The sequence below is a fragment of the Hesperophylax consimilis genome, chromosome 25 (genome assembly GCF_061612785.1).
Source record: "Hesperophylax consimilis isolate HC1 chromosome 25, BYU_Hcon_1.0, whole genome shotgun sequence".
Classification (NCBI taxonomy): domain Eukaryota; kingdom Metazoa; phylum Arthropoda; class Insecta; order Trichoptera; family Limnephilidae; genus Hesperophylax; species Hesperophylax consimilis.
In genome coordinates this window covers 10,658,977-10,683,274 of record NC_142860.1, presented here as the reverse complement: position 1 = coordinate 10,683,274, position 24,298 = coordinate 10,658,977, and the positions used below count along the sequence as shown (strand labels likewise).

The 24,298-nt window shown below is 35.7% G+C and overlaps 1 protein-coding gene across 13 annotated transcripts in view; it reads left to right on the top strand.

Annotated features, from left to right (window-relative positions):
* Unc-115a (actin binding LIM protein Uncoordinated 115a) overlaps positions 1–24,298 on the top strand; it is a 262,629-nt gene that overhangs the window by 202,281 nt on the left and 36,050 nt on the right. For 10 of the 13 annotated variants that reach the window (XM_089646761.1, XM_089646759.1, XM_089646753.1 and 7 more), the window contains 11 exons: positions 9,574–9,734; positions 11,673–11,791; positions 12,461–12,591; positions 13,945–13,986; positions 16,214–16,271; positions 16,932–17,185; positions 18,995–19,119; positions 19,923–19,994; positions 22,414–22,633; positions 23,089–23,225; positions 23,657–23,768. In XM_089646761.1, coding sequence (XP_089502887.1) covers positions 9,574–9,734; positions 11,673–11,791; positions 12,461–12,591; positions 13,945–13,986; positions 16,214–16,271; positions 16,932–17,185; positions 18,995–19,119; positions 19,923–19,994; positions 22,414–22,633; positions 23,089–23,225; positions 23,657–23,768 — 1,431 coding nt within the window. The remainder of the gene's footprint in view (positions 1–9,573; positions 9,735–11,672; positions 11,792–12,460; positions 12,592–13,944; positions 13,987–16,213; positions 16,272–16,931; positions 17,186–18,994; positions 19,120–19,922; positions 19,995–22,413; positions 22,634–23,088; positions 23,226–23,656; positions 23,769–24,298) is intronic. The other 3 variants (XM_089646763.1, XM_089646762.1, XM_089646764.1) reach the window with 2 other exon arrangements.

The window sequence follows — 24,298 nt, the reverse complement described above, 5'->3', positions numbered from 1 at the left end:
TTTTTTTTGCATAAATCAAAACAGGCGGATGGTGTTAAGCGGGAATTTAAACCTTATCGCCATCTACGTAAGGGTTGTTATTGATAGCGGCTCAATTTAAAATATTACACGACGTAGTACATCGCCTTAAGTTTTATGTTGCGTTATCGATTTAAACTTCTTAGCAAACTCCCGGCCTTATTAGATTTTACACACTGGTTCAGCATTGGTATAGTTCCGCAAACCGCAACAATAAATAAACCGCACTTCAGCCTGGTTTTAACGGGAAGTGTGGGAAGGAAAGAAGTGAAGAGGTAGGTTGTAAAGAAGGTACCACACTATTCAGATAATGATTAGGTAGGCATACTATTTTTATGTCTCAATCCCTTTAAGAAGCTAGAAAATAACTTTAAACTATGGTTACTTTTCAGGTCTAGTTATTAAACAGAGCTAAATACGTTTAAAGCATTTTTTTATTGATTTATGGTCTCTCGCCAGAGCAAAATAGAGAGTATTCTACCCTAAATAGAATGAACTTTTTACAATTTTGTTTCATAATTTGAGTGCCGAAAGTGGATTGAATGAATTTGGTAAAGTGATTCTATATTTTTTCCATGCTTCACACATTTTAATGGTCATATCCCGTCAACATATTATATAAATCAATATCCCGGATATTATACCAACAATAGTCTTCAGAAATTTGCAATCTCTTATTTTAACTTGACTTCACTTGACTCAAACTATGTTTATATATTGTTGTTGTACACCGTTAGTGGATGGTTGGTATTTATACTTTGTTATTTTTTGTTTACCCCGGTCTGCTGTGTAGGTACATTAGTAAACTAGTAAAATAATAATAACACTCCTTTTTAGGAATTATTTCGTAGCCAATTAAAAGACGAAATAATACTGGCGGCGAGAATGTATAACGCGACTGCGAGTCTTAATAATTGAAAACCTAGACTGAAACAATAAGCAGTAAGTACCAACCGTGTTATAATAGTTGCTTTGTGGTTTTTACCCCCGGGGATCGATCCCGACACCCAGCAAACATAAAGCGAGCGCTTTACCACTAGCCCCAGGGTCTAGGTCTAGGTCCCACCTATTATAAACTGTAGACTGGTATACTACATGTCCACTTTATTCCGCCTTTCATCTCCCCAGCGCACTTTCATCTTGAACTAAACACGAACATGATACTGCATGGCAGGGCCGCCTCGACTCTTCAGTTGCTGGCATTTTATTTGGATACAGAAGTTTATGTATTGCATTCGAATTACACTTTTTATAAACGTATAGAATTTACATTTCTGTCTTTATTTTTTTCAGTAAAAAAGGCTCAAAATTATTCATATGATTTTCCAATATTGTCTTTACGCACATGTGTATCAAAGTTCACCCAGATTTTAAGAGATAATGATGAACATACGAAACTTATTTTATTTTTTGTGTTGATTTAGGAACAATTATGAACCCGAGGGTTAAAGAAATTTAATCTAATGGGTTTGATTTTTTGAGGAGGCTGTGTTTTAACAAATACTACCTGACGTGTACCCGGTGTTGCTGGGGGTTATCCTTAGGAGATAGACATATATCATCACAGACTTTTCTGTAGGACTTTTTAAGGTTTCGTGAATTTTTTTATGTATCTATAAGGTTTAGCCAGCGTTAGCAATGTAAGCGCCCGAAAATATTTTTTTATGAATTGATTACAAAACATGACTTTCCTCTGTATTATATTATATAAACGTTCCGCTAGTCGGGGACGCCCGAGGAAGACATGGCACGATGAAGTGAATAAGATAATCGAGTCGGGCCATGTCAAGAGTCAGAATAATAGAAGAGTATGTATGAGACGATGAATGAATGTGAATGAGGCAAGAAGTGTGTGCCAAGACCGAGTTGTTTGGCGGTCCGTCCTCTCTGCCTACCCCTGCGGGGAAACGGCGTGATGGTTAGTTAGTTAGTTAGCCTATCAAAATCCATTGCGTAGTTGAGAAGAACTAAGAGCACAATCAGATGTTTTATGTTATTCATATACATGATGTTAAACCGTTATTCCCTGAAGCTACATTTAACGAAGGCTTATAAGGAAACGGCCGGGATAGTGGTAAATTATAAGCTCATATACGGCATACAATTTGCAGGCAGCTCCACTCGTAGACCATAATATCAATGTTTCGCAAAAAAATAATGGAAACGGTTAAGGAAGCAAGTTTAAAACGAACGTGTGTACAACGAATGTGTGTACTGCCTGCAGCTCACTGGGTGAAGGTTGCCCTGATGACAGCCAACCTCCAATAATGGACAACACCAGATATAAAAGAAGAAATGCCTCCAATTGTCTGTTTTTCAAATGCGAAAACCAATGCCTGTTTTTCGCTCAGGCTAAAATTTTATCTGCAGTAACGATAAATCCGGCACTGGATATTGCATGAAGTGCCCCATTGAATTGACATTATGCAACCTTAATCGTCCAATCTTGCCGCCGGCACGTGCCCTGTGCCATTGCAGTCAAGTCGCCGACAAAACTGGCTACTTCCTACCTCCTGCTTTACCGACAGACAAAGTATGTAGTTGATGACTGTTAGTAGCTGTTGTTCCCTATACCGGTTGGTGTAACGACACGTGATGATGATGACGACTAATTATCATCATAAACAGTTGATCCTTTGATGGTGTAAACGGTGTACGTTATACCAGATTAATTTGTCTTGAGATTCATTAGAAGATGCGGATCGTTTGATGTTTGATTCTAGTCATTTGTAGGATGTAGGTATCTAGATATGTGAAACAGAAATCTGTTGCAAAGTCGAAGCAACGTCTGTTCAAATGATTTCGACCACAAAACGGCATCAAATAATATTTTTATTTTTATGTTAAAGCCAGACTGGCTTTGCAATAGTTTACTACTACTACTGTTCATGTTCCAGTTCAGTTCAGTTGTCCATTTCCTAAAGTTTCTCAGCCATGACAATTTATTGGTATCTTCGGATTTCACACTTATAGCGTAAATCGGAGGGTATTTTCGGTCTCAGCATACGAACAAGCACTTGAATATTGCATGGTGTTTTTTCTTCGGATATTAATCTTTATCTTCTGTTTGGTCCACCTCTTGTAACATCTCTATTTTATTTAAAGATGTAACCTCATACAACTCTGTTAGGGTCCTTTGTTTATTCACGCATGACCGTGTGTCGATTTGTTCTCTTTCCGGAACCAACTGACACTGACTGTTTAGTGTTCACTGTGAGTTCCAAATTTAATTATTTTCAGTTGCATATCTTCGTTTATAATGTTAAAATCTGAAGGAGTATTTCATCTGTTTTCAAAACCAGCTTTTCATTTTAGGATACGTTTAAAAAAGCGATTTAAAAAAAATTAAATGTCAATCGGAAATATGTCGCCCATTAATCATCCATTTGACAGGTCATTAAAAATAACACTACGACAAAATCTCACAGACCAGAAGGTTTATACTCGTACATACTCTTTGATTTTTCCAACTTTATACATAACGTGAGTCAATTATTTGATTTACTTTACTGTGCCATGTCTTTTTTGGAGGTTCTCATTATTCGTTCATCCCCTTCATATAAATCCTCTGCATGTCCAAACCATCTAAGCATCTCTTTCGTAATCTTGTTCATCGCGCTTACATTATTTTCGAATCTCTCCATTGTATATGTATGTTGTTTCACGACTTTATTACTTACACATACAATTTCATTTCTGCAGCATTCCATCTACTATCGTCCTTACTTCATTCTACTTACTTCCTCTGCCAGTTCCTTGTCTCACTGCCATACTGCAGGAATTGTATCAGAACTGCTTCCTTTAACAACTTTTTATTAGTGTCTACTACATTCTGTCGTCCATTAATTGAACTTCCTGCATTCACCCTGCATTCTTATTTCCATAAAAGCCTTCCCGTCTCTCGCGGACCACTACTTGTACAAGTACACAAACTCATCCAATCGCTCCGAGGATGCGCCGGTCACTGCAGCTATTGCACAAAAAGTTTAATGACAATAATTAATAGACTGGTTGCAAATTGCAACAGAGATGCAGATAAAATTCAGCGAAGCGAATCCGGCGGTAAAACTATAAACAGCTCATTTGTAATTACAAGCACAAGAATTACTGTTTTCACTCTCGCAATTGATGGCGTTTCTGTGTGATAATGAATGAGCCACTTGCGTAATGATTTTTTTCGCTTAAAGAAGGATTTCTAAGGCATTCAGTTTTTTTTAATCGTATTGTCAAATTGCTGAAACTTTTTGAAAATGTTACATTTGAAATTGAAGCGTTCTTTTTTATTGATCAGAAAAGTCGTCTTTATTGACGTCTTTTTTTTAATAGAGCCCACGTTGTCGATCATCTGTCAGTTAGCTGTCAAAATACTTAAACGAAATCGAGTTAACATACATAGGGTAGACCACATGGACTTTTTTGCTGTAACATGTGTTAATGATGTGTCGGAAGACGTAATTGAGTAATTTTCTAAGATCGTAGAAATAATTCATTTATCATATTGTAATATTTTTATATATCTTAATTGTAAGTATGCTTTGTATCCTGATAAAGAAACCTTTGGTTTTGAAACATGTTGATATTTTTTTATATAAAATAGTGAACAAAGTTAGTTATCTTCATTTAATTCAAAATTTTGTCTGCAATTTTGTCAAAACAACATGGGTAAGCTAAAATCGTCAGTTTTTCAATGCCAATCTTCAAATATAGGATATAAAAGGTAGATAGAACAAAGTGGATGTATCAAAAAAATAGCGAAGAGTATAAAAATTAACATCATGAATCATTAAAAATCCTAAAATCATTAAAGTCCTGGAAAATTTCTTAAGAACTATAAAAGAATGTTAAGAGGACGCTACAAGCCAAAAATGTGTAATTTTTTTGGTATACCTTATATTGTAGGTAACAGGCATTAAAATCGCTTGACAAACGGAGTCTAGAAACGTTCGATTTCAAGCAAAAAACTGTTTTTTTTTAAAGTTATTTTGTAAATAATTTTATAAGAAAGTAAAAAAGTTAATCAAGTGAAACTGTCACAGATAAGCTTAGCTATAATACTGTATTTCACCTGGTGTGAAAAACCACAAGTAGGTGTTTTTGTAGGCGTTTTTTGTAGCAGTTCCGTATTTTCATTAGTAGCAGTATCCATTCAAAGGATTTTTTTCTAAGCCAATTAAAAATGCGTGCAAGAGGCCCATATTAACGGCGTTTTTCTGTTGAAGTAATTCTTTTCGTACCGCAGTGGCGACTGCACTCTGCTGTTGCAATAATAAAAACGATAAAATCCATATCTTTACGATGTTGATACGATGCGCCGACAGGGAGTTTTCTGTTTCCACGGACAAAGTCTTAAAATAACACGTTCATTGCAATTGCTATTCCGCGGGCTTCGTGTCATTTCATCCTGACATCTTGCTTGTTTATAAGTAGTGTTTTTACTGTTTTGTTTGTACAAAGGTCAGTGACATTTACAATAAGGATAATTAATTCGGGGATTTATGGGTTTGAATACCTATCTCGGATTGTAATATTTGAAAACCTCCTACTACCAATTTTAGTGATAAAAAGTTGCTTGTGCAACGGTGGAGTCTTAGCTAGCAAAGGATTGAACCCTTGACGCCTGGGTAGGAACCCGACGCATTTGTGCGCTCATCTACTTGTGACTAATGTAGATCGCTATGCCGTATAAGTGGCCAAACAGCTTACGGCTCTCGTATACATTCCAAACAACTCAAAGCAAGAATGCACAAGAAGATCTTGAAAGAAACAAACTTAAAATGGAAAACTGCAGTATTTATATTGCAGTATCATTTTCCAAAAGGCGCCAAAATTTTAGTTTATCTAGGCGCCATTTGGCTTGGTTTCGTGGTTTCTGTTTACACTTACACTTATAACAGTTTGGATTATCTATTTTATTTAAAAAAGAGTGTCTGTGGCGGGCGGCGCCTGGATTATACAAATATTCAGTTTTATTCCGAGATTGATGAAATTTTGCACATCTAACCTTCAAAACAAGATTAAGAAAACTCCCCCATGCAGAATTTTGGTACTTCTCGATTAAATTTGTCATCCTTAAAGGTACGTATACATTTGCGAACTTAATCGCGAACCGAGTCACGAATTACGGGAAAGGAACTAAGCAACTGCAAGCGGCGTTTCGCGCCATTTCCGTTTGCTTCGTTCTTTTCCCATTAGTTGAGATTCAGTTCGGCAGTTCGGCTCGCGTATGTATACGTAGCATTACGTTAAAAAAAGAAAATTATTACTTTATAGTGTAACTATACATAAAGCCCAACGCTGGGAATTTCAGCTAGTTAGTTATATTATAAAGTTGCTTTAGCTTGTTTTTGCATGCTTTCGTGCAGATCTGCGTTTAATCGGCGTATCAACATTTAAACTGCTGGTATTTAGGGAGCGAATTTCTATTAATTTTTTTTCATTCTCTATGGAAATGTCGAAGTAATTTCACGGTTTGTTTACTAATTTCCCTCTCCCCTGAGAAGAATAATATGCAAATTATTAATAGTCGTTTAGAAGATTTGTTTTGATTTTATTACTGAAAGTGCTCTTTAGAAATTGGGGAGCGTTTGCGCAGTGAAAAATATCTACCCAAACAGTTTTTTTTCTATATATCTAGGTGTCTACGAAATGGCTGCTTTAGATTTTCAAAATCTCTCAATGTGAAAATCTACGTACCAACATTTATGTAAAAGTTACATAACTAGGTGGGTACATAGTGTAAAAGTTAAATAACTAGGTAGTTATAGGATGTAAAAGATAACTAAATAGGTAGGTACATAGTACAACTAGGTAAAGTGTAAAAGTTATATAACTAGATAGGTATATAGTGTAAAAGTTAAATAACTAGGAAGGTATATAGTGTAACAGTTGAATAACTAGGTAGGTATACAGTGTAAAGGTTAATTAACTAGGTAGGTATATAGTGTACAAGTTAAATAACTAGGTAGGTATATAGTGAACAAGTTAAATAACTAGGTAGGTATATAGTGTACAAGTTAAATAACTAGGTAGGTATATAGTGTAAAAGTGAAATAACTAGGTAGGTATACCTACAGTGTAAAAGTTAAATAACTAGGTAGGTATATAGTGTACAAGTTAAATAACTAGGTAGGTATATCGTGTAAAAGTTAAATAACTAGGTAGGTATATAGTGTAAAAGAGCCATTATTATCTTATTTCAATGTATCTGAGTATCCCCCACTATGACTCGCTATCAAACATTTTTCCTAGGTATTACTTATTCACTTTTGTATGGAAGTATCAACCAACGGTAGGTGTTATATTTCTAATTTTTATAATTTATTAGGTACTTTGAAAAATAAAGCAAACATAGTCATTTGTTATTATTAAAAACAATAATTTCATTGTAGAACTAAACTGTATTGATATTTCGCTTTATGAAAACTTTTTTTTTTCAAATACATTCTTGTCTTCTTTAGCGTTCCCGACTACTTCCACCATTCTTCACCTCACATTATATTCTCCTTATGCTCTTTGCTTCGTTCATTCGCTATAAATGCCCAAACAATCTAACGGTCCCTTTCTTGGTCTTACTCATTAACATTACGCTTGCCTTGCATTTCCAGATTTTACGAGATATTTGAGATTTTTCAAATCTGCGTGGATGTAACTATTTAAAGATTGTTGATTTGATCTAGATATTCCAAGCAGACAAAACTGTGAAAATTTAAACATCACTTTGAAAAATATCACTTTATAACTTTATTATTTTTTTTTTATAACTTTACCCAATAATGTACACAAGTAGTCGTAATATATACGTTCTCCTCTCCTAAGCATAAGCATCAGGAAAGTGTAAGTAATATAATATAAATCAATATTATTATGTTATAAAAAAATTAATGCAGAAATTATGAACAATAAAAAAAAATAAAAACCTTAAAAACATCGATTGAACGTTTCAATTTTTATTTTTATTTTTGTTTTTTTTTTTTGTCAACTAAGACTTGAAAAAACAGATAAACTGCTGATAGTATCCCGCGGCGACATTTTTTTTCTAATTTCACCTAAAAATTCCAACTTTGTACTCGGTTTACTCCAAAACGAAAGCTCAAATCAAAAAAGTTATACCACAAAATTGTTTTCAACAGATTCACCGATTTCTCGCTTGTAACGCTAATTTCCGGACACCGTGTATAATTATATGTTTTATCGAAGTATTATTTTATCAAGATGTGAATGAATCACACGTCGTACCCTCCATTAATGTTAGTTATAATAATGTACACACTTGAAACATGAAAAATCACCATTATTCCCACGATACTTCATCAAGCAATTTGCGCAACACATGGCCATACATTTTGTTAGCTTGTTCTACGTTGGTATTATTTTTTTCCTTGTCAATGCTGTGTACAATAATTATGTACATAACATTAAGTCAACATCGTTTTTATTTTTGTCGTATTTATTTATCGTCGCTGACTTTTGCCAGTCTTTTTTTTATTTGTTTTTTATCTAACCACACGAGTCATCGAAAGTCACGTAGGGGTCGAGAGATTATCGCGTATTTTGGTGCAATGTCGACCAATACATAATAAAATACGTTGGAAGTAATCCGAAATTTAAATTGTAAATTTTTTTTTTTGTATTTCTCGGAATAAAACTGTAGATTTGTATTCAAATCAAATCCACACCGCCCGCCAGCCACACACACTCTCCATAAATAACTAACTAACTAATCACGCCGTTTCTCCGCAGGGGTAGGCAGAGAGGACGGACCCCAAATACTTAGTATTGGCACAAACACGAAGAAAACTTACTAATTTATTCAAAATCTGGTAAAATTATTCGTATTCCTGTTAAAAACGTGACTGCAGGCCTTTAATCGAATGAATTAACAGGTTTCCTAACAAACTGTCGGTAAAACTCGAATATGTCATGGGGGTATCGGAACACATAAAAATAGTATAAAACAAAGTCACTATCCGTGTCTGTATGTTTTTGCGCTTAGTTCTTCTATACTATGTAACGGAGTTTGACAGGGTTTTCACTATCATTTCGTATTTGTTTTTAGTTTTATTTCATGTATGATTCATACTTATGTTTCTATAAAATAGTATTTTTTTAGTTCTTTTATGTTATTTTTATTATTATTTCATGTATAACTACCACAATACGGGCATAAGCCTTGTATGGTAGTTAAAAAAATGTAACATGTAAACATTTATTAAATAATAAATAAAAAAAATTATATATTTTTTTCCCGAAGGTTTATAAATATAATACATGTATATTATATTTATTGAAAGTAGAGAAAAGTCATCTGTCTGTTTGTGCGCTTAGTTCTTTTAAAATATGCAACGGTGTTTGATAGGGTTTTCACTATCATTTAGAGAATTTCTTCTGGAAGGTTTATAAATGTAAAACATGGATATTATATTTATTGAAAGTAGAGAAAGTCGAGCAACGCCAGTTACACGTCTAAACGTATTGTATGCTTTAAAAATCCCAATCTTGTTTGATACTTGACGTATGATCGTTGATCTCTAATTTATTGTACTTTTGTTTCCGCAGGTAAAACATTCTGCCAGGCATGTGCCAAGAAGTGTTCGGGCGAGGTGCTTCGCGTCACCGACAAGTATTTCCACATGAGCTGCTTCGTGTGTCGCACCTGCGGTCACACACTCAGCCATGGGGGCTTCTTCTGCAAGGACGGAGTCTACTACTGCCCCCAGGTAATTGCCAACTTCCTACTTATTTATATAATATGCCCATATGGGCTTTTACAAACGTCAGAAATATAAAATAATTTTGTGGAACATTATCAAAGAAGTTAAATTTGTTAAAGAAATTATAAAATAGAACACATGTAAAAGAATAATAAAAGCCCACATTAATATTTATTTATAAGGTATGTTATTATAGCCTTCTTGTAACTTGGTGGTGATGTAATAATGCCCGAAATCAATAGAAGTATGGTATTCCTATTTGGGAAAGTTGAGAGGCTGAAAGAAATGGAAGATCACTTGGACACAGTGGAACACAAGTGTTGACCCATCACGGTCTAAGAAGAAGTTGCAGGCCATAGCATACCTACAGCAATGGCCTTGATGCTAACAGAACTTTTGGATAAATTGGCATGCAGAGTACTAGGCCAAATAGTCTCTCTGCACTCGTATATATTTTCGGGGACTTGAGAATCTCAATGTTATTAGCAAACCCTCATACTCATTCGAGCTCCTGGGGCTCTCAGGGCTAACTGAATAGCTTTGTTTAAAATACATTTGTAACCTTTTTAAGTAGGATTTGGAAGTGTGTGTCAAATGTGAACATTACGGAGTTGAAGTCCAAGATGTTCGAAGCGGCACTACAGATGACAAATGTGAACATTACGGAGTTGAGGTCCAAGATGTTCGAAGCGGCACTACAGATGACAAATGTGAACATTACGGAGTTGAGGTCCAAGATGTTCGAAGCGGCACTTCAGATGACAAATGTGAATATTACGGAGTTGAGGTCCAAGATGTTCGAAGCGGCACTACAGATGACAAATGTGAACATTACGAAGTTGAGGTCCAGGGTGTTCGAAGCGGCACTACAGATGACAAATGTGAACATTACGAAGTTGAGGTCCAAGGTGTTCGAAGCGGCACTACAGATGACAAATGTGAACATTACGAAGTTGAGGTCCAAGGTGTTCGAAGCGGCACTACAGATGACTAATGTGAACATTACGAAGTTGAGGTCCAAGGTGTTCGAAGCGGCACTACAGATGACAAATGTGAACATTACGAAGTTGAGGTCCAAGGTGTTCGAAGCGGCACTACAGATGACAAATGTGAACATTACGAAGTTGAGGTCCAAGGTGTTCGAAGCGGCACTACAGATGACAAATGTGAACATTACGAAGTTGAGGTCCAAGGTGTTCGAAGCGGCACTACAGATGACAAATGTGAACATTACGAAGTTGAGGTCCAAGGTGTTCGAAGCGGCACTACAGATGACTAATGTGAACATTACGAAGTTGAGGTCCAAGGTGTTCGAAGCGGCACTACAGATGACAAATGTGAACATTACGAAGTTGAGGTCCAAGGTGTTCGAAGCGGCACTACAGATGACAAATGTGAACATTACGAAGTTGAGGTCCAAGGTGTTCGAAGCGGCACTACAGATGACTAATGTGAACATTACGAAGTTGAGGTCCAAGGTGTTCGAAGCGGCACTACAGATGACAAATGTGAACATTACGAAGTTGAGGTCCAAGGTGTTCGAAGCGGCACTACAGATGACTAATGTGAACATTACGAAGTTGAGGTCCAAGGTGTTCGAAGCGGTACTACAGATGACAAATGTGAACATTACGAAGTTGAGGTCCAAGGTGTTCGAAGCGGCACTACAGATGACAAAAACTCTTTTTGTTTTGGTTGCTTAAATTTCACTACGGAATTTATTTGGCCAAAGTTACACTGATGGACTTTTTGATTACTAGGTAGTAATTTCCATATCGTTTTATAAGATTCATTAAAGCTTGTGCCTTCGGATCGGCGAGGTGAGGCTTTTAGCGCAGTCTAGGCGCACCCGTATATCATTCATTGGTTTGGAAACAAGACTATTTTGATTGCTTAACGTGATATTCATATGTGTAGTTAACAATATTTTGTTTTGATTTCCAGGATTACCAGAAGCTGTTTGGCACCCGATGCGCTGCATGCAATACCTACGTGGAGGGGGAGGTGGTATCAGCCCTCGGGAACACTTACCACCAGAAGTGCTTCACTTGCGCAAGATGCCGGTAATTACAATATCTTAACACTTATCAGTTTTAGTTTGTAACTTTCTAAACATAAGATGTTAATTATATTACCGATAATTTCATTACTGCTTCTTTGGGCATGCATATCTTTACAGCTTCGGTAGATCTGACTCTCCCGTTAAAGCCATTTCAAGACACAAATTAAAGATGATTAGATCGCTACTTTCATTCTATAACTGTCTTATTAGATTTTAACCAACAGTTGTGCGTTGGTATACCTAATTAAACCGGCCGAGTTTACTTTTTGAAGTTTTCGCTATTCCGACCTTACTTGCCTTGTAATATTTATACCGCGTTTATAAGTAGAAAGATGGTAACTGTTTATATTTAATTAGGTGTGTTTTAAACCCTTATGTTTATTTACCCTGCCGGGTTTGGACTCGGCGGCTATTTCACCATCCTCTTGATATCCATAAGATAAAGTGTATTTTCAATTTATTTATTTATGTGCTAGTTTACTGTTCGGCACTTAAACCTATGAATAGTGTCTATATATGGGATAAGTTTTTGACGAGTTTTCTACCTGCTGCTTTACCCTACGGATAAGCTTTCAAGAGGATGGTAAAATCCCCCACACTGTTACTGCCTTTTTCTTTCAATTTAGTTATTTTTCTAATGCCCTTTTACAATTTTTTTATGACTTTTCAGGCAAGCGTTCCCATCTGGAGAGAAGGTGACCTACACGGGCAAGGAGGTCCTGTGCCAGAAGTGTGTGATGGTCCCCGTCAAGGAGATTGTACGCAACGAGGCCGTCAGCCCCACCACTAGTAATCCCAATGGTAAGTTACCACCCTTGTTACCTTTCATCTCCGGTACCACTCATTGCCATACAGTCCTTTTTGATCGCAATCTTCTTCTAATACTTAAGCCTTCTGGTGTCCAGTTTTGGAAATAGGACTCCCACAAATTTCTTATTTGTGTCTTTCGATAGAACATCTCTTTTAGTCTTTATCGATCGCAATATGTCATCTTCTCCTTCATAAGCCTTCTGGTGGCCAGTTTTGGATATAAGCCTCTCTTAAATGTCGCAAATTTTCTCCGATTTGAGGCAGCTATCACCCATCTGAAGCCAGCATTTCTCTTTAGGTCATCAGCAACAATATTTTTGATAGTAGGTGACGACTATAGATGTAGATATTTTTTTTAATATCTCTTCGAGAGTCATACTTCCTAGAGTCAGTGGATTCATGACGAATTACGGGGAGTTTTGTGTGGAAGGTTGTCTTTTAAAAATCTAATTCACTCAAGTTTAACAGTTTTTCTTTCATCTACTTTTTCTTTATAATTTGTATGGAAATCGGCGATGATCGTAACTCTGATATTACTTGAGGTTACAGCAAAATTTTGTATGTATTAAAAAGGAGAGTCTTTATCTCTTAAAATTCAAGTGGTGACGTTCCGTTTTGAAACCTCACCATAGGCTGCCCCCGATCACAAGATAGCAAGGTGGCAAGATCGCAAGATAACAAGTTTGCGAGGTTGAAAGATTGCATGCTTGCAAGATAGCTACATTGGTCCTTCTTTATCAACCCCTCCACAGGTTAAAGAGGAATCTAAATGCACCAGCATTCTGTTGTAACTTTATTGTATTAACCCTATATTAACTAATGTAAATCTTAATAGTAAAAGTTATTGAAATTTGTAATAATACATGGGCTGTTGCCTATTGCATTCTTCATGTCTGATAAGCGCATAGTATGTAACCATACACACAAAACACATGTGCACATGCACAGCAGCACTCCCTAGTTTTACCTACACACTAAACGCATAACTTTCATTGGCTCCATGTCTTTGATAGTTAGTGCAGTTTAGTTGTAGCTTGGGGAAAGTCAGCACGCTTCCACACTATATTTTTTAAATTTTATATTATGATTTCACAGGAGCCCCTGTTGTTTTTTTTTTAAATATAATAACTTTATTATTTGTGTTTTTCCAGCTTTACCTTCTTCTTCAAACAATACACTATGCTAGTATTCCGGAAATATTTATTTTAAATATTACAAATAAAAAAAAACAGGATCTTTTAGAAAAGAATCAATAACTATAGAAACATCTCAATTATTGTGTTCCAATGTTTCGTCAACTTCTCATATGTATCATTTTTCAAAATTTAAAGTTGATCTTTTCAGAAGGACCTTGTTTGTCTGACGACGGTACATTGCAAAATTACAGTAAGAATACTGAATCTTTTATTTGTTTACGTAAAAATATTTTATACTTGTATCGTTTATATTATATTGGTGTTGTATTTAATATGTAATAAGGTTTTACTTTATGTCTACCACTTATAGTATTCCTCCAAATATGGATGCGCCCTATCTAAAGTAATTTTCTGGAAATCTGTATTGAATTTATAAAATGTTCTAGTTTGGTATATTTTTATCTTTTTAATTGATGATTTTGCAGCACGGGACAATATAACAATGGAATTAACATTTATTATTATAATAAAAATAAAATCTAATCTTTAATATTTTACGCATGATTATTTTATACTTTACGATATCAAATATGTATTAAGAACTCTTAAATACTTACTAACACTATAGAGAAGTAATTTGTATAATTCTAATTTTTTTTTAAACCTGAATAGAGTAGAACTTTGCACGAGTGAAATCGGTAATGTTTGGGATCCACAGTGATGGTTCATATTTGTGTCCATTGTATTTTCATTGTCCACAGTTAAAGTCCTAAATTTATAATTTTTCAATTTTTTTAATAATATTTTAAAACACTTAGGACGGGTTGTTTTGGAGAATTCGAACAATTCATCAAATTTCAATGTTAATTTTCTGGTTCTGTGAGTGTCCTATTCAAGTTCTGTTGTTATATAATTATAGGCTATTTTCTTGACATAACTGTAATAATAACAGAACTTGAAAAAATCTTTCACAGAACTTGAAAATTAACTTTGAAATTTGAAGAATTATTCAAATTCTACGTAACAACCCTTCCTTAGGAAAGGAGCTTCCCTGTAAAGAAACGGATTTTCCGATAGAGTGCTTTATGCAAGGCATGTCGATGTATGGGTTTTCAATTTTGCCTGAGATATTCTATATTTATATAAATAAAAATGTTAATGTTTGTTTGTTCAAAATCGTCAATCTCTGAAAGTTATTCACCGATTGCTTTGAAATTTTGACACAACGTTGCATTCGAATACGCATGTGTTTTTATATACCTATATTATACAGGGTGTATCGGCACTAACCCGACAAACTTTAACCAGCTATTCCTTAGCACATTTGGAGTAAAAAATGTTATGGGCACTTTGCTGTCCGGTAGCATTTTTTTTTCAATTAAAAACAAAAAAATTTAAAATTTCCACACTACATCACTGTCATTGGCATTGCGTTTCGTGTTAAACAGCTGTTATAAGCAAGTGTGTCGAAAAGCGTCTTCGCTCTTTCGCACACACTAAATAATAATAGTTAAAAATGAGACGAATGGTGCCGTGCTATTTCGTTGTGACTGTAAACGTGCGCCAATATAGGTACACACGTGCATTATTCAACGGAATTCGAATAAAATATTTGCCAGATGGGTTTTCAAACTTTATCAAAGGATAAAACAGTGGTGACATGTGGTGAAAATATGAATAATAAATTTTTTATTAAAAAAAAACGTTACCGGACAGCAAAGTGCACATAAGATTTTTTACTCCAAATATGCTAAGGAATAGCTGGTTAAAGTTTGTCGGGTACGTGCCGATACACCCTGTATAGATGGCACCTATGACAAGTAAAAACATTTTTTAAAAACATTTTAAAAACAGTACCATCTGTTGGACAAAGACGATTTTTTTTAAAGACAGCGCCATCTGTTGGACGTAAAATCAACATGCGCTATTGTTTCTCTATCTGCACAGACTGACTGAGCCACAGTAATGCATGGCGGGGTACAGCTAGTTTCAAATTAATGAGCAAAAATTAACTCTTTTCAAAAATAAAATTAATTGTTCGAAAGATCAATATGTACATATCAATACATATCTGAAAATGCAGCTTTTCCTGAATGTCCACATTTCTGTTACATTTCGAGCACTGCTGGATATATGTCACGAATGACACATCACTTACGAGGCGTCAATTGTTGTTAATTTATCAGCATAAACCAGTGACTTATGTAGCCCCATAATTAACTTATTGCCAAATTTTGATTTCAGTAAATCTATGGTTCCAATCGCCATATGGCATATAGCGCTATCCTGTTGAAACCACATCCCATCCGGATCAATGTCATCTGTATTTTTAAACCAAATCATTAATCATTGTTCGGTAACGATTTTCATTGACCGTAATGCGTTTTAATTTACTTATATATCTGGGTTTGGTTTCCTCGTCAATGTTTAACACTTACTAAATTTGTGTTATTTAATATGTCTTGTTTCATTTCTAGAATGTGCCGGGTGCAATCAGGAGCTTTCGGAAGGGCAAGCGCTGGTTGCATTGGATAGGTAATTTACAACTCATTTATTAAAGGAAGATATTTATTGCTATACAAAGTTTCCTGATTACTGACATAAGATGTTGACATTTATCACAAAGGATTACAATAAATCTTGCCGTCCATTCAACAGTAGAATTCATGTCGCTTTGAAATTGTGAATATCTTTGCTGATTATTAGAAACGGTTTTACGAAACTGACAAATTAATAAAAACATAACTTACAAATGTGAAAAAAATTAAATTCAAATAAAAATGTTGTAACAAGTAAATAGAATAGTAAAGGTATAAACTTAGTACCTTGAAGAACCCCAGAATTTATAGGAAAAATGGGTCGAGGTACTAATACCATAATATACTTACTGCTGTCTTTTGATAAATGTCTTTGCTTGCAAATAAACTTTATAAGTCACACTGTAAAATTATTTTTTTTTAGTTAATAAAAAAGTACCTACATTATAAATAGTATCTGGTTGAATGCATGATTGTCAAACACCAGCTGCTGTTGGTGAATTTGGTAAAATTTTGTTGAATATTGTAAAATTTGGTCAAATTTAAATATGTACATGTTACCTTAAGAATTTGGCTTCGCTCAATGATAAAGTGATGTTTTTTTATTGATCCTCTAAAAAGCGACAAATTATCAAGCTGCATATATGAATGATTCCAGGCAATGGCATATGTGGTGCTTCGCCTGCCGCGAGTGCAAGTGCGTGCTGCACGGGGAGTACATGGGACGCGACGGCATCCCATACTGCGAGAAGGACTACCAGCGGCTGTACGGTGTGCGCTGCGCCTACTGTCAGCGCTTTATCTCCGGCAAGGTGCTGCAGGCTGGCGACAACCACCACTTCCATCCCACCTGCGCGCGCTGCACCAAGTGTGGAGACCCCTTCGGCGATGGGGAGGAGATGTTCTTACAAGGTGAGCTGTTTGTTTTGTAACACACACATGCATACCTACCCTCCCTCACATGGAGAAAGACTACTGAACTGGAACACTGTACTGCAGAAGGAAAATCATACAGTGATTGTGCTGCACCTCTTAACCCTTCCCTTACGGTGCTAAAAAATCCCTCTTGCTCCGGTGCTGTGTCCTCAGTGCACAGGGTATACATTTAGAATTTTGTCGTTTTTGCGTTGGATAAAAATACGGCTACTACTGACGACTATGCATCGTGGCACAGTGAACAAAATCTCTGACCCCTCTTGCTCACTACATCACCACTCGGCAAGTTATCAACTCACGCAGACAACCGGCCAGGAATGGTATTATAATTGATATTGAGACGGCCTGCATAGCTCCTGTAAGCAATCAGACCATAAATCCATTTTTTTCCCATGTTTCACCATATTTCTTCAACATTAACCCATTTTAATTAATGTTCACAAGGGTACGTCATTGGGTATTTAACGATGGACTCACAAATGGAATTAAACTCTCCTGATATGTTAATCAGTGTTTATTCATCCTCTTCAAATTTCCCGGCTACCAGATCTTTCCACTCAACATAGTACAGGTAGAATAGCACCAAAATGTACAAACTAAATTAGAAAATTCGTGCATTCATGAAACTTTGGTCACTCATTCTTCTTGGCAGTATAAACGGAGATCTGCAGAGTTCGTCCAAAAGAAAGTTGTGAAATACCCCTCTTGTAAGTGGGAGAAGGGGGAATTTTTGAAAAATACATGTTTACAAAATAGGTTGAGTGAGGTATCGTTTACTGTATTTTCATTTGTGATAAATTGAAAGAGACCATTCCCAAGTCGACAGTATCAATATCTGAGATAAGACAGATTTTTAGTAAAGAAACAGGAAAATAACAAGTGTTAACCCCCCTGGAGGGGAGTTCCATAACTTTATTTTGGGCGGACTTTGCCGATCTTCATTTATATTGCCAAGAAGAATGTATGAGCAAATTTTCATGAATTCAACGAATTTCATCATTTATCGAACCCAATTTTACCTGTACTAACAGCTACACATGTCTCCTGAGATGGCCGTTTCCTTTTCATAGTCCTACACATTATATCACAGTTATGTAAACAATTTCACGACCCAGATGCAATGATAGCCATGTTTGATGGCGTCATACGAAGTAAGCTGGAGTATGCTAGTGGTGTGTGGACTCCGCACCAAACTAAGTATATTAATATGCTGGAACAAATCCAGAAAAAATTCCTCAGGTATGTCTATATGCGGATGCGTGGAACTTATCCAAGGTTCATGCACCATGTGGACTTACTTGAGGCAACAAATAGATTTAGCTTGGAAACTAGAAGTCATGCAAATCTTGCAATACTTAGTTTTAACATAATCCATAACTATATTGATAGCCCGTTCCTCTTGGAATGCTATGGTTTATACGTGCCCGAAAACTTCAGCCGTAGTCGTCGACACGACTTATTCAAAATACCATACGGCAGAACAGATATTCTAGCACAACATAGGATGACAAGAGGAATGGTGCTATTGAATGAAATCTCAGAAGCACTAGAGCGCCCCTGAGGTGATAACTCACAAAAGCGGCGCTATAAAAATTGTCCAATATTATTATTATTATATATATAATTCTTCTTTAAATAGCCTAAAGATTTTTTTTTGTATAATAATTATCTTCATAGGTGTTAAGATTGTCAAATTGAGAATTGTACAGTAATTGGATAATCTATCTGTTGTGCAATAAATAAAAAAAAAATAATAATAATAATAATAATAATAATTGGTTCCAGGTGGCGCCATCTGGCACCCTCGCTGTGGACCCGGCCCGGGGCTAGAAAGCACCGTTGCCACCAATGGCCACCACACTGATTCTGAGGCAGACCGTGCCTCCAGTGTCGCCAACAGCGACATGCAGGTACCATAGACAAAGATGAAATGTAGTAGGTAGCCTGCTTAAGAGCAGGGGCTAAATGTAGCTGTTTTTTTTTTATTAAAGTTTTACCCTTTGTTTGGCATCAATTATATTAATTTTATTCCTTTTTTTAAATCTTTCAGTTTGAATTTTTTCCATCACTCTTGATTCTTTGTTTTTTTGTATAATATTTGATAAAATATTTTTACATAATTATTTTTTTGTGGCTATAAATTTTTAAAAAATATTACATTGAGTAGAAGCAAGTAATGATGCAACAGTTGACAAAATATTGAAGCAGTTTAAATAAATAAATTTAAAAAATTGTCAAGCCTAATCCAGAATAGCTTCCTCGTCATTCAATATTGCTTTTTCTTTGTCTATTGAAATGTGATGGCCATATATTATTATACCTACATAATATAATAATGAATAACAGGTTTTGTTTGAGAGAGAAAAAACTTATATTAATTAACTCCTAAAATAATCTTAACAGTGATCGTGCTTCAATATTAAAATTGATTTTTTATTAATAGGCCATCTAATATTTGCTGCAAATGCCATAATATAATATACCCATTTTTAACAACAAAAAAATTATTAAAAAACCACCCCAATATTAATTCTATTTTAATCATAAAAGCTTTCCAAAATTGTTTTTTTATTATTTAATATCTGCACCATTTTGATATTTTGTTTTGTAGCATGTATAACCAACCTTTTTTGCGATTGATGTGTTTTTATAATTTGCATCGTTTGGTTTGTTTTTTTGTTGTCATTTAGTTGTTTTGAATAACCGTTTGCAGTTTTTGATGCGGTCCCGCACCCCCAGCCTGAACGGCTCCATCTACAGCCCCTTTAGTAGTTTGAATAGAAAGGTTTGAACTTTGCTTGTTTTATTTTATACACGCCATGACAAACCAGAACAGTGACTAAACAGAAAATTGAAGAAAAGTAAAGAAAAAAAAAAAAAACCCTTTAGGTTAGGTTTTCCATGACCCGGGTCGCTCAGTACCCCCTAGCGAAGTGATCAGGTTGAGAGTATTCGGTCTTTGATTATGTCCTTAAACACATGGTAAAAATGCCATAGAGTAGAGAGATCGACGTGCGCGCTGCCCAGCGCCAGGCGCGCGTCGTAAGTCCAAAATACCCTTTTAGTATTCTTTTTTGTCACTGTTCTGTCCGGCTAACATCACAGATATACCAACACAATTAAATATTTTTTTAGTTTGTCTCCAAACTAAAAAAATAACTTGAAATAAATTGTAACTCTTAAACTGTAAACTGAATTTCTCATTAACTCACTGAGAATGATGATACGTAAACTGAATTTTGTATTAACTCATCAAGAATGACGATACATAAACTTAATTTCGTATGAACTCACCGAGAAGGACGATGTGTTGACTGAATTTTGTATTAACTCATCAAAATGACGATATGTCAACTGAATTTTATGGTAACTCACCGAGAATGACAATGATAACATTTTCTAGCTTACCTTATTAGCTGATAGGTCTGGATGAAATCTTTATGTTAACTGAACATTGTATCAACTCAAGGAGATTGATAATATTTTAATTGAATGTTGTGTCAAATCTCCGAGAATGACGATATGTTAACTGAATTGCATTTCAACTCACCGAGAATAACAACATATAAACTGAGATTTGGTCTCGACTCACCCAGAACTCTAATAGCTGCACTTGAAGTACCTTATTGATACTATAATATATTTTATGAAATTGTGTTGGTAACCATGTGATTAAAAAAATAAAACACAATTAACCCAAATGCATAACTACAAATAAATGAAATTATGAAGATATTAATTTGATGAATTGATTATGATAGTGTGTTCAGGTTTGGGTTTCTTGTGATTTTTTTTGCATTAATTTTGCTTCCCTTTTTATTGAAGTTTTACTAGCAACTCCTAAAGAAATGATTTTTGTGAACTGACTTGAGTTTTGTTTTTCAATAACTAAATAATAGAGTGAGCCATGAGTTTTATAAAAACTAAAACTTTTTTATAAAACTAAAAGCAAACTACATGTCGTAAGAAAATGAATGTTTATTTTAATAAAAGCAGACAAACAGAATTTTATTTTTTATAAATAATGTCAAATATCAAATATCCACCATTCCTTCGCTGGAATTCCTCGAATCTGACACAAGACTTGAAAAACTCATTGATACGAGGACATTGGATGATCTCTTGATGAATATTCGCCTTTTGTTGGGGTATGGGGGCTGGTGACTCTTGAGATAACCTATTTTTAAAAAAATCAAGGGGTTTCAAGTCTGTTCTGCGGGAGAGCAACGGGATTTTGCCTCTTCGCAATATGAGTTTATTAGGAAAGATGTCCTTCACCAGCGGTATAGTCATGTTGGATGAACAGTCCTACAGTACAGAACAGCATCCAAATCCTGTTGTAAATCCAAAGTTCTGGGTACCGCCAAAGCAGCTCTTGCACATCGGCAATCGTGAATTTTCTCATACAGATATGCTAACTTGCGCAACATTCTCTCTCTGCTCGTCCGTGGCCATCCTGTTTATTTTTTCTCATTTAGAATTGACCCGGTCTCCTCTACCCTTGATCAACGATTTAATAAAATTTACACTGGAACACCAATTTAAATTATGTCCGAACAATCCTTGGTGAAAAAAATTCAATGAATCGAGCCTTCGGGTGCCGCTAACTGTGCACCTCTCCCCCATTCGGTTCCTCCGCAGGAGCGATATCAAAAGGGCGAAAACTTACGGCGCACTCTATATATTTATGGAAGATGAAACATTATAGTTGTTTTGGTTGCATATTTGATGTTTCTATAAAATTTTCTCCCCATTAACATTAATTTTTGGTTAAGGTCTATTCTTTCTCAAAAATGATTCTGGGCTAATGAGGCTGGTTTTTATGCTGAAATTTGCAAAATAGTATTTTAAATCAATTTAAAAAAAAAAGATACATTCCACTTGTCTGATAAAAGGTAAGTCGATTAATGGTCACTCGATTAACGGTCAGTCAATAAATGGTCAGTCGAATAATGGGGTCTCGATTAATTGTCAGTAAATGAATGGTCACCCAATTAATGGTCAGTCGATTAATGATCAGCTGATTAACGATCAGTCGATTAATGATCAGTTGATTGATGATCAGACGATTATTCATAACTAGTTGATTAATGGCCAGTAGATTAATGGCTGGTTTATCAATGGCCGATCGATTAATGACCAGTCGATTGACGGGACACCCAAAACAATGTATAATATTATGAATCTTGTAACGTTTTGTTCAGCACTACGGCAGCTACTGGAGCCGCGTGGGCTCTCCCGGGCTCGTGCTGCGCGAGTACGGGGGCCCCGGGGGCCACAAGGGGCACACGATGGACGGGGCCGCCCCCCACCGCATCCTCACCTATAGTTACCTGACAGAGCAACCGGCGCAGGGCTACCTAAGGAGGCCCATCGAGCCCTACGACAGGCCCCCAACCAGCCCTCACTTCCACCGGCCACACTGTGAGATTATTACCTGTCTATGTTACATAAGGCCCCCGGCTTCCTCATTTGGCGGCCTCCGTAGTTGAGTGGTTATTATCCTTGACTACGAATCCAGAGGTTTTGAGTTCAAAGCTTGTGTAAATTTTATTTGATTAATTTGTATCATATCACAATTTATTAATTTAAAATCATATGAGTATATTTGCGGTACTTTCTAGGGTACTCAGAATCGAAAAGTTCTGCTTTGATTTTAATTAATTTTGCTTAGGTTTCACATAATAATCACAAAGGCAATACATAGAACTCGATCATAACTTTTTCTTTTCTTGTAACCAAAGGGGTGTACCTCAGGGATCACATTTGGAATCACTACTATTTATTTTGTTTATTATTTATAATACGAAGTTTCCAAAAAATAAACACAAAACAATACATAAAACTTGATAATAAAATATTCTTTTCCCGTTTTCCAGCTTCCAATTCTTCTCGTGGTGGGACTCTGTACTCTCGTAGCAGCTCCAAGAATTCGCACCGCCCTGGCATGCGGGTACTGGTTGACTCCATCCGTAGCGAGACCCCTAGGGCCAAATCTCCTGCCATGAACAATGAGGTATGTCTCTATCTATAATTTGCCTTTTTTTAGACAATTGAAATATCTCTGCTAGGGAAAAATACGAAACTATGTGGGTTAATTATCTAACTAGTATTTAGAAATTTTTTGGGCTGTGAAATATTCAGATTTGTGGAATAAACTAACAAAAAAGAAGAAAATAAATTAAATGACAGAATGTCTGTTTTTGTGACACATTATTTATACAACGATTCTGACAGTATCTTGTAGTTTAGTTTCTGTATGTAATTTGCTCTTAAATCAAATTTGAAAAAATTAACTTCTTTTTTTGTCTTATATTCGTTAGTTCTGGGCCCAGAGCCAAACTGCTTAACCTCTGCGATGGAAATTCGATTAATAAGCAACAGAAATGCAACCATTCTGTCTATGGAGTTCTATAATTAACTTGTTTTCGTAATGCTATATTCTAGGAGCCGATAGAGCTAGCGCACTACCCCGCTGCCAGCAAACCCCCGCCAGGGTACAAGCCAAAGATTGAGAGGGATGACTTCCCTGCTCCACCCTATCCCTATACTGATCCAGGTAAATTACTACATCAACTAGACTTCAATATCAATTCGACCGGTGAGTGGTTGAGTTTGCAGCGCTTCTGGTTACCACTCAGGCGTTGTGAACTTAATTCCTCGGCTGACTAAGTCTTCCGTTTTCTGCTTACTGTGGTGGTAGTAGGAGATTTTCGAATATTGTCAGGTTATTTGTAACCTGGGAATGTTTCTTTCTTTTAAAAATAAAAAATATCCTTTTAATCATTACTACTGACTGCAAACCTCAGCCTAAAATTAACCTAAAATAACTTTAGTAACTAACTAGTACTTTAAGCACATAGATTTATGTTTTCATTTTCATTTCATTGTGTCGTGCACACCCTTTATCCTATATAAATCAGGTATACGGTTATAAGGTTAAAATTCTCACAGCCTTTTGAGCAGCCTTGCAGTTTCCTTCGTCACACCTGATGATGGACACTGTACAATAGTTTGAAACGCCGACTCAAGGAGGAGAAGGAAGTGCAACCCTACTAAAAGTAATCAACATAACCTAACCTCATTTTA